This window comes from Citrus clementina, unplaced genomic scaffold, assembly GCF_000493195.1.
Source record: "Citrus clementina cultivar Clemenules unplaced genomic scaffold, Citrus_clementina_v1.0 scaffold_7, whole genome shotgun sequence".
NCBI classification, from domain to species: Eukaryota; Viridiplantae; Streptophyta; class Magnoliopsida; order Sapindales; family Rutaceae; genus Citrus; species Citrus x clementina.
This window is the reverse complement of record NW_006262075.1, coordinates 9,830,976-9,841,944: the sequence shown is the minus strand read 5'-3', so window position 1 is coordinate 9,841,944 and position 10,969 is coordinate 9,830,976. Positions and strand designations below refer to the sequence as shown.

At 33.8% G+C, this 10,969-nt stretch overlaps 1 protein-coding gene across 3 annotated transcripts; it reads right to left on the bottom strand.

Annotated features, from left to right (window-relative positions):
* Positions 1 to 2,016: 2,016 nt before the first annotated feature.
* Positions 2,017 to 10,689, bottom strand: LOC18036866 (protein MLN51 homolog). 3 transcript variants are annotated; one of them, XM_024180260.1, is made up of 12 exons: positions 10,409 to 10,689; positions 7,158 to 7,874; positions 6,227 to 6,329; positions 5,910 to 6,118; positions 5,011 to 5,807; positions 4,230 to 4,344; positions 3,770 to 3,892; positions 3,464 to 3,513; positions 3,330 to 3,381; positions 2,988 to 3,212; positions 2,512 to 2,600; positions 2,017 to 2,414 (listed from the first exon to the last, which is right to left on the bottom strand). In XM_024180260.1, the coding sequence occupies exons 2-10, from the start codon at positions 7,781 to 7,783 to the stop codon at positions 3,173 to 3,175; spliced, it is 2,115 nt and encodes a 704-aa protein (XP_024036028.1). In that variant the 5' UTR covers positions 7,784 to 7,874; positions 10,409 to 10,689; the 3' UTR covers positions 2,017 to 2,414; positions 2,512 to 2,600; positions 2,988 to 3,172. The 3 variants fall into 3 exon arrangements, with proteins under 3 accessions (XP_024036028.1, XP_006427082.1, XP_006427081.1); XM_006427019.2 differs by lacking the exon at positions 10,409 to 10,689 and having other exon boundaries at positions 2,988 to 3,066; positions 3,143 to 3,212; positions 7,158 to 8,273; XM_006427018.2 differs by lacking the exon at positions 10,409 to 10,689 and having other exon boundaries at positions 7,158 to 8,273.
* Positions 10,690 to 10,969: the final 280 nt, after the last annotated feature.

The window sequence follows — 10,969 nt, the reverse complement described above, 5'->3', positions numbered from 1 at the left end:
ATACTTTTTGTCTTTATTAACTCAAAAAAGTTTAGTCCAATGTTTTATAATAAATGTAAATATAAATATAATATTAAAATATATATATTAAAATAATTTTAATATTATATAAAATAATTTTAATATTATTAATGCATAAGATATTTTTATTAATGGCAAAATCTTTTTAACTCAAAGATTTATTTAAAATTTTTATAATAAAATAAAAATATATCACTAAAATAAATATAATAATTTATATTTTTAAAATTATTTTATGGATTAAAAAATATTCTAATATTATTAGTTAAACTATTTAAATCATACTTACATTTATTTAAAAAATCTTAAAATCAACTCTTTTAGTTACTACCCATAAAGGATATTATAGTCAAAAGAAAATGTTGATATCCCTACCAATAATGTTAGAAATCCCAACAATAAGTCCCAACTTGATTCCCAATGCTATATATCACTTATGTATTGAATGACAGATCTTATAGTTAGTAAAATTATTTAACCATCATTCAATAGATGAATACCACCTAAAACTCAATTTAGGGTTTCAATATTGGAATCATAAAGCCATAATTAAAAGCCAAGTACTTAGGAATGACAAAATCCTCTATGGATTTGGAGCCCACGGGGTCCTACCCAAAATGAGATAAATTTTGAATAATTTTTGGAGAGTGCGATAGGTAATAAGGGAAAAATAATCTCCAAATCTTTAATGGGTAGAATTTGATTTTGTACTCCTCGTCCCAATCCTTATTATATATGAATATTTTTTAAATTTTTGTTCAACAATCTCTGTTTTATCAATTTCAATATTGGTTAATAAAATTTATTTTTATTTTTATGTAATATAAATAGGTTATAACAAAAAAAAAAAGCTCTCTAAATTATAATCCTTATTTAACTCTAAAATGTTGTTATATTTTCTTTTCTCTCTAAAGGTGTTGTTGTCTTTAAACATTTTTCAATTTAGATATCGTTTCAAGATATTGTTTCGGCCTTATGGAAATTTTTTTAAAATAATTTAAATACTTTATATTATGATAATAATTTTATTTAAGCTTCTAATTTTTTATTTACTGAGATCATTTATCTGTACTATAAAATAAATGAGAAATGAGATAAAAATGGAAAAATCATTCCTCACATGAAGATTTTCCATCATTACCCCTAAATTTATTAGTGCTTGAGGCAAAGAATAGAGGCAAAAATTTTGTAACGGGATAGAAAATGGGGTAAGCTTTCCTACGTCACCCCATCATTGTCTCTACTAGTAATCTACTGTTAAGTCAGCAACTCAAATAATTCGAATAGGTAGATAGGATCAGAATAAAAATAAATAAAAAATTAAATTTCACAACCGAATCCAAAAATGAAATTAGCAAGAACTCGAATAAAAAATATTTATAATCGATTTTGTACATTAAAAGAAAAAAAAAAGATCAAGCAGCTAGCATCCAAACATCTTAATGTTTGCTTCGTTTTTGGAACTTCATTAAATAGCATTATCAATACAAAAAGGAATCAAACTTGAGGATCCAGCTATGGTGCACCATAGTTGAGTCCTAAACGTATCCAGCTCTGGTGCAAGTGTAAAACTATATCACAACTGCACCCAGCCATTGGATCCAATTATGATGAGAGATCCAATGGCTAGGTGCAACTGTAGTATAGCACCACAGTTGCACCATGGTTATGTACTTGAATTGTGAAAATCAAAACTGCTTTCCCACAACAACCCAGCATTGAAAGCATAACAATTTCCTTCACTGATTGAAGTGGAATATCATACAAGTAGATGTTATAAAAACTTCGTTTAATGATCTAATATAATATAGGATTCTGGGGCCTTTCCTTTATAGTCAATTCTTGTAAACCGAACCCAATTAATCCTAAGAAATCTGCTCAACCATCAAAGATTCTGTGCCTTTAATGCAAATGAAAAATACAATAGAAGTGAACTTCATTATTTAATCACGATTAAACTGATTATCTATGTCATCGGCAAACCATTGCACAGTCTACACATAAAAGCTTGTTAAATTTGCTGAAAATCCAAATACCCACTAGCCCACTCTCAGTATACAAAATACCGAGGCATTCAGAGTCCATTGAACACATAATACTCTACCCCCACAATTTCTTTAACGAGTTAAGGCAGTCCAGAAAACAAGAAAAATCTGAAAATCATAGTAAGTATCCCCGAAACCACTACTTATCTTTTCAATGATAAGTTTCTCGATAAGGATAAAGAAAAAAACACCATCTATATAAATATGAAAAATGCAAATTAACCAAGCAAATAACTGCGGCACAATAATTCTTGGTTCTTTTTTCATCAAAGTCCTTGAAGAAGCCCGTCCACATTCCTCACAAGCTTCGTAAGACAAGAAAAAACAAGCCACAAAAAGAAAAATAACCTGAAAACAAAACCACCGGCAACATCACAAGTTCATCCAACTATTCACCCAAAAAAAAAAAAAATTCAAGGCAATCTTATTGGTTGCAGATTCATACCGCAAATTTGGAAAAGGGACTACCCCCTCTCAAGCCACAATAATATTTTTAAATTGACTGCAGCATGAGCAGGTGTTTGTCGTATATAACTGGAAGATCAAGAAACAATGAAAGAGAAAGAGAAAGAGAAGTAAGAAAACAGAACAATCAAATGAACAAAAAGTGATTCTCAGTATCATCCACAATGCCAAATTGGTCGTCAGACTCCAACATCCATGAATCTCAACTCCCCCACAAGGTTAAAAAACATGCATGCAATAAGCAGAAAAACAGGACCTTCTAACCAAATATAGACTTTTACTTTTATCTCTGAACCTTGAAATGCTCAACAGGAGAGAAACAAACTTGAAATCTAGCATTTTATTTATAATTCAAGTAGATACTGGATAAGGACTAGTTGAACAGAATAAACAAGGTGAAAAAAAGTATTTCAGATCAAGATGAGCTATTAAAGGATAGAAGCCAGCAGTGATTACCTAAATTATCCTGGAACCAACAGCGGCCCAAAGCGCTCCAGAACAAAAGCTGGAGATCACAAAGGGCCTGGAAGACGGCCTGCACCACCAAATAATCACACTAAGAACTTTGCAACACCCAAATGGCGTAAAGTCTTATTGATCATAATTTTAACCTTCATCTTCTTATTCAAACAGGGCCCTTTTTATCTAAGTACATCATTGGCCAAATTCATTGCTGAGTATCTGCATCAAAGTAAAGAAAATAATTCAACATGTAGTGATGCACAAAACACAGAGCCAAAGAAGAAAACAGGGAGTTGCACCCTTTAATGAGAGAACTGGGTGAAAATTTTGACTTGCCTGCGAGGCTGAGGCTTATTTTGTTGTTGCAGATATTCTTCACTACCAGACTCTGCAGAAAACAACTTCAGCTTAATCACTGTTTCTATATGGCATGTCAACAAAGATGTACTTGAGGCAACATCAAGTCTTACCAGGTCTCTGGGAAGGCTTCCCTTCAGGTTTGTTAGTATTGTTCTCTTTGCTGCAATCAAGATGGAAAAATGCATACATCAAGACTGGTACAGCTATGTTTATCTAGCAATCACTTCCGTCGGCCAAAATAGAGGCTTACACATATATATCTAATAACATTAATTCAAAATGGTGATCAACATAGTCATGATAGTCAAGATCATTCTTAAATAGTACAAAAGCTTTCAAACGACACCCAATGTTCCCAAATGATTTTCATTTATTGCTGTATGAAGGCAAAGCAGAAAAGAAGTATCTGCACTAACCTTGATGAAGCCATTGCAGATGTCTGCACTGCCGGTCGAGCATTATAAGCATTATCAACAGCAAGATAAGGTGGACAATATGTGGCCCCTAGAGCTCCAGCAGCACCCGCCAAAACCGGAAGCCTAACATTGTCAACACAAAAAAAAGAAAAAGAAAAAAAAAGGCATCAATACACTAGTTCAACAGATGGATTCCATCAGCAGAAACTCTCTTGTTTACACCTTTTTGTTCCCTAAATATTTTTTATCATAGAGATTTTATTGCAAGACAGGCAAAGACCTCAAGGCCGTGGATACATAAGAGGAAAATCTGTAATACCGACTAGAGAAAAGTAAATGTTCTCAGCTCTATGCAGAATATTCATTGGCCACTAAGCCACCAAGATATCACCTTGCTGGAGAATAAAAGATGAAAGGGAGAACAAGGAACCATATACGCTTAAGAAGAAATTTACTGTACCACGTCATTTCAGAATTCCCCATGCCAAGCTGTGGCTGAGCAACATATCCAGGAAATGCCATGCCGACCGCAGGAACTCCCATACCACCAGGATGCTGGCCCCCAAATTGCATAACTGCAAGAAAATTTATCAAGTTAGGAAAATTCATCAGTCTCAGCTCAGTGAATAAATGCAGAAAACAGTGCAGATTTAATCGGCCTTTAAACACCAAACACATTTAAGCAATAGATATGCATACAAACAGATCAGTGTATGGAAGCCCTAATCTATACTCCAAAACAGTTTTGTGGGGGGGTGACAGGATCCATCAGTTCAGCGCACCCAAGCTCTATGCTCCAATCAATCAAAACAGGGATAAAGAGTTACAAAGAGAAATTTGGATGCCATTTCGCAGTTGACAATCTATTTATCAAAACACAGTCAACTCCAAAAATATTGAGAAATCTTCCTATTAATTACTTCATAAATCCACCAAGAAAAAGAATATTACTTCATTTAGAACAGCAGACCTCCGGTTAGTTAAACTGCATTCCGATACTTATAGCCTGGTCTAAAGATAGCCCAAAATACTGGTTTACTAGTGATTAACTTAGAAAAGAGGAAACAAAACACGTGATAATTTTACAATCAATTACTGACAAAAAATAAACTTTTCTAACATACACTTTGGAAAAAAAAAAAAAAAAAAAGTCTATGCCTAGCAAAAAGATAAACAATAAACATTTTAAAAGTTGAAGCACAATTTACAGCATGAAACTTCAGCCAAAAAGTTTGCATTACCTGGCAAAAAGGCAGGGAAGTTTTGATCACCATGACCAACAGACATATTCCCAGCAGCTCCAATAACCGGAGCCCCACCATACAGAAATGAGCCCCTTCCTTGGCTGCCTTTTCCCTTTCCAGCCAAAGCACTTTTCAAATTGCTCGATTCTGATGGTGATTCCACTTCACCAGAATTATTTGAATTTAGTGCTGAAGCTGATTTTGGTGGAGAAGATGCTTGGGAACTGCTAGCAGAATGCTGGCCTAACCACTGAGTAGCTGACTGTACAGAAGTTTGAATACGATTTTGACCAGGACTTCGCTGAACAGCTAGTTGTTGTGTTAAAGAAGCTCTATTGGCTTGGTTATGAGGTGGTGCTGGTTGATAAGCTATCTGCTGAGGGACAGCTACACCTCGTCCTTGAGGTCGGGACTGAGAAGGTGGAATTTGTAGATTGTCCAGAGGCTTAATAGCAGATGAAGAACTAGAATCATTGATATAAAGCCTGTCCGTGCAGACATCAGCTATATTTTTCCCTCGCTGCATTGTATTTGCATGTTGCACAGAAAGACTCTCATCTATGCTCGAATTTCGAAGATTCCTGCTCGTACTTCCAGATTGTACATCCTTTTTGTGTGTTAAATTGATATCTTTATTGGAAGAGCCTGATGGATAAAATGGTGGAGAAGCAGAACTCAGACTAGATGCGAACGCCTGTTTCCTATTGGAGGCAGTATCAGATTCAGAATTTGACGTGGGTGTGAAAGCTCTCCCTGAATTAGTATGTGAAGTTTTCTCAAGAGGCTTCCCCAATCTAGTAAAGTCAGCATAAAAATAAATAAATTTGGCAAATCATGATTGGCAGAAAAATGGCACCTAAAAATAGAATGTGACGAAGATCAAAATTTTTACTCACTGTTTGTTCCGTGGTGGAGGTGCATGATTGCTGTTCTTCCTAGCAGGTTCATACTTTCTAGGCCCCCTTCCTCTTACACTCTTAGGTGCCTGGCTCTGATTGTTATTATTGTTGATGAATGCTTTAGACCTGTTCCCTCTTGGATAAGCTTGGTCTGAACCCCGATTTTTTCCGCGACCACGGTAACGGCCTCTAGAAGCCCTCCTTCCCTGAATATAAACATTTTAAACAGAGCAGAATTAAAAAATGAATAAATGGATAAAGGAAAAAGAAAATAAACACTACTCAAGCATTGAACAAATATGTACGAGAATCACCTCGTTATAGTGCCTTTCCTGTAAATTCATCTCCTCAAACTTGTCATGGCCCCATTTCCTGTCATCTTTTGACTCCCACAACCTCCTCCCACCGTGCGTTCTCCTATTAAAAAAAAAAATTAGAAATCAGATGCTCCAATACAATGTTGTGTTCTATAGACTAGTAAAAATAAGAATTACAATAAATACAAATTATGGAAGCAAGAGCATAAGATGAAAGTGAAGACAAGCCCTACCTTAAGTAGGGGCAAAACTATTTAGCGCATAAGTTTTAATTCATCAACAACACAAATAATCTTTATTAATTACTACTAATTACCGTACCCAAAATAAAGCAAAAAATTTACCCTTCATGCATCCAAATGACAAAAGATGTATCATTCCCCAGTTACATTCAACAGAAAGCATTTAGAAACCCACAAATACAAATACATAAATAGTCAAATAATCAGTGGCCATCTTCAAACTAATACCAAACCCAAACCTAGATATCCTACTCTGTACCTGCTTGGATAACTCATATTAATCATTTAACTATGTCTAACAGAACCTTACTAAGCACTTCATCACTCAAACTTAGCCCAAAATGTTTACACTACACACTTTCAAATAGACAATGAAAATGAAAGCATTCACTGCATATTTCATATACCGCTGCTTTTATAATGCTATCATAGCTCATGATTAGCTCAGCATCACTCTGTTATCTAATACACTTTGTACCTTTTAATAATATTCCATAAACCACGGATGTTTATTGGAAAGCTTTCTCTCCTTTGACCCTGCTAGGCTAAAAACCTTTTAGACAAATTTTAGCAAACAATCATCATACAACACCAAAAAACGAAACTACAAAACTAGACTAACTGACAAGCCACTAATAAAAATAAAGCCATCAGTTTATAAATTGTCACTCAAAATCAAATAGTACCTGTGTCGACCAGCAACATTTTCCCTAAATCTATCATCGTGCATATAAAAAGCCCCAGCTGTTGGAACCGCAAAAGGCTCATTACTCTCCTTCTTCTCTTCCTCCATTCCCTCCTCCACTGCATCGTTCTTTTCAGCACCATTACCATTATCATTATTACCTGCACTCACTTCCACAGCCCCCTCCGTACTCCTCCTTACATCATTACCCTCTATTCCTTTAACTTTAACTGCCCCATCAATACTCTCCTCTTCTTCATAAACTTCTTCTTCCTCTTCATCCTCATAAACATCCCCCTCTTCTTCTTCTTCTTCTTCTTCCAATTCTCTGTCATGTTCTTCATCATCATCATACTCAGCTGGAGCACCACCTTGGCCATCAGATTCATCGTAAGAGTGAATGTGGACCCTACGATTCGTTCGATGCTCAAATTCTTTATCCTCCTCCTCATCATCGCTTGCTTCCCTTCTCCGCATCACAAGAGAGTGTTTCACTTCATCTGGATCGCTCTCATACTCATCCACAGCCTCGGCTTCTCCTGCAGGAATGTGGACACTTTGAACTATTGGAAGCTCTGAATCTTTATCCTCCTCAACCTCCTCATCGCTGGCTTCCCTTATGCGCATCGCAAGAGAGCGTTTCACTTCATCTGGATCGCTATCATACTCCTCCACCGCCTCTGCTTCTTCCGCAGCTGCGGCCGCCGTTGTAGTATCGCTAGCCATCAATTAATTATTAAACGCCCAATCGTTTTAGGAATTTTAATTTAAATTTTATAAAAAAAATTCGAAATTGCACTTAACCCTTCAAACTGAAACCGTAACTAGAGGAAATTGCACTCAAGCAAAACCAAATAATCTGAAAATCCCTAAAATTCCAAATTATTTTCAGAACCGAACAACAATTGAAGGATACGAGACAAGCAAAATCCCCTAAAAGTACTAAATTTTGAAGCGAATCCTCGACAATTGAAACCCTAGAGAGGTTAAATTGAGATTTTGAAGGATTGGGATCTAGGTTTAGCGATTCTTGAGAAACCCTAGATTTTTAGGGAACGAGGAGAATTTTTTATAATTTCCCCTTTTAAATAAAGACTAAGGATATGTCGTCATCAGACATCAGTCGAATCGAGGACAGTATTTACATGAGTAGAGTGAAGGTAATTATCTTGACTTGGTGAGGGTTTCTTTGGAAATATAAAGAAAGTTCGGGGATTGGTCAGAGAGTGACACGTGGAATGGGAACATTGTTTACCTTCTAGCGTAAGATAATAAGATATGATTCGGTCACTATGAGTTACATTTGCTTGGCCACAGCCAGTCAGCCGCAGGCTTATTAACGCTTATTATATTTGTTTTGCAGTTGTGTTTGCTTCAAATTGAATCTTGAATCTTGAAGTTGAATCTAAGGCGTGAAGAAAAATGGACCAATGAGATTATGCCATGGAAGCATCTAAAAAAAGGGAATGCCTAAGTTACGATCAATGTATCTTATGATTTTTGTCTTTTTCTTCTTTGACTAATTTCTTTTGGGTCCTTTTATTTTTTAACTTTTACAATTGTGGATGTATTTGATTTCTTTCATCCCTTCTACACCTATTTCTTATTTTTTATAAGGTTTTGTTTATTTCCTTAAATAACATTAAATGGTTATCAAATTCATATAAATCTATAATTTCAGAGTAGATTTTTGGTCCTAAATTTATTATTCCTATTCTTTCTTGTTCTAGTAAATCTATTTTCTGATTTATTAGAGTTATATATGTATTTAATATATTTTCCCATCCTAAAATCATATGATCTATACAATCTGCTAATTCATGTATTATATTAAATGCATGTTGATTATGATTCATAATGCTTCCTTCTTATACCAATATACTAGAAATTTTATAAATTCATCAATAAACTTCATTTTCTTTTCTATTAATATTTCTCCTCCAGTTGTGTCTATTTGCCTTTCTCTAAGTTCTTCTGTTAATTCGAGTTCTATATTTCTTATATTATTTTTATTAGTTTTTAAAGCCATTATAAGGTTTTTTATTTCTTCTTTGTTATATACTTTTAAAGTATATATGCTATTAACTATTGTTTGTATTGGATCCATCAATTAGACTTATATGAAATAAAATATTATCAAAGTTTTAATTCGTAAGAGTTATGATTCTAGTTATGGCTCTGATACCATCGTGTTTCTGATGAAACTAAGATTTAAACAAATTTAAACAAAACTAAGATAAGATTTAAACAAATTTAAACAAAACTAAGATTAACTAAGATTTAAACTGAATATCAAATTTAGACTGAGAATTAAAATTTAGAATGACTGAGTATTACAAAAAGATATATTTCATTTATTATGTGTATGTCAAAACTTTCTACAATATATATCTATCATATCCCGTGTCACTATTATTTCTTAAAAATATGGCTATAACTTGTTCTCCATCAATTGTTCTAGGGAATGTATTAGGAAGAGTAGGAACATATAAGTCATAATAATTATTATCAGTTTCCAAAATATATGTAGGATTAAAACTTCCTGTTACATTTTCTGAATAAAATATTTTTACTTTTATAAAATATATATTATTGTTTATTATACTAGTGTAATACCTGATTTCATTATAAATTTCATGATTATAGATTGATTATAGGTACGTGGCTTGTTATCCCAAAGTACAGAGGATACTAATGCCCAGTCGGGATCGTCTATCCAATTTACGTCATGAGTTGCTCGCTTATATACCTTATAATCCTTATAGTATATATTTTATAGTTCAAGTTCTTCATTATCTGAATTTTCTAAGTAGTTTATGTATGATGGTCCAATTTCTCTACTTCCATGTTTTACATATGCCAAGGCTATGTCAATTCCTTGTTCTACTGTTAACATAATTATGTTATGCTTTAAAGTGTCTATTTCTATATGGTTTATAATTTTTCTTTTTATTTCTTTTGGTAATTCAAGCTTATACACTGCTTGTAGTTCTTCTGTTCTAACAAGTTCGTCTTTATTTAAAAGATAAGAACTTTGTTTAAATGATCCTAAATTAAAGTCTATTATCATTGTATAATCATTATATGTTATCCTAGTTGTTGGGTTTATCATATATTCTTTAGAATTTCCTAATAAGATATCGTTATTCATCAAAATATTTCACTTCAAAAAATTAGCTCTTCCTCCATAAATCTCCTCATCAACTATCATCAACAAACTTCCACCAACAGATAAGGATTAAGAATTATTACCTAAGTTATTCTTGTTCATTTGCCTTATGATCTTTCTCCAGTGACCTGCAGCCTTGTTGTCCTTATTCCTTCAACGGCCTCCTTGCCTCAACGGGATCAGCGGACTCGAGTGGCCTTACTGTATGGAATACGATCGTAGTGCTTAGGAATTTTGAATAAATTTAGGTTTCCCTTTCCTTTCTATGGTGATTTTTGTTTTTGATTAGTGATGTATTGATTTAGGATTCTGAGCTAAAAAGAGGTTTTAGCTGATCATTTTAGAACGAAGATGATGGAAGATAATGGAGTTATGGCTGAATGATAAGCTCTTAGAGCTTATTGCTTTTATTTATATCCCAAGTCACCTCGGGTTTATGTTTACATTTCTGCCCTTGATTATTGGGCTTTTACATTATTGTTACATTTTTGCCCTTGTATTATTGGGCTTTTACATCATTGTCAAGCATTTTGCTGTAGTTTTATCATGCTCCTTATCTTGTCAAGCAACTTTATCATGCTTCTTATCTTGTCAAGCAACTTTATCTTGTCTTGTTGTAGCTTTATCATATGCCTTATCTTTTT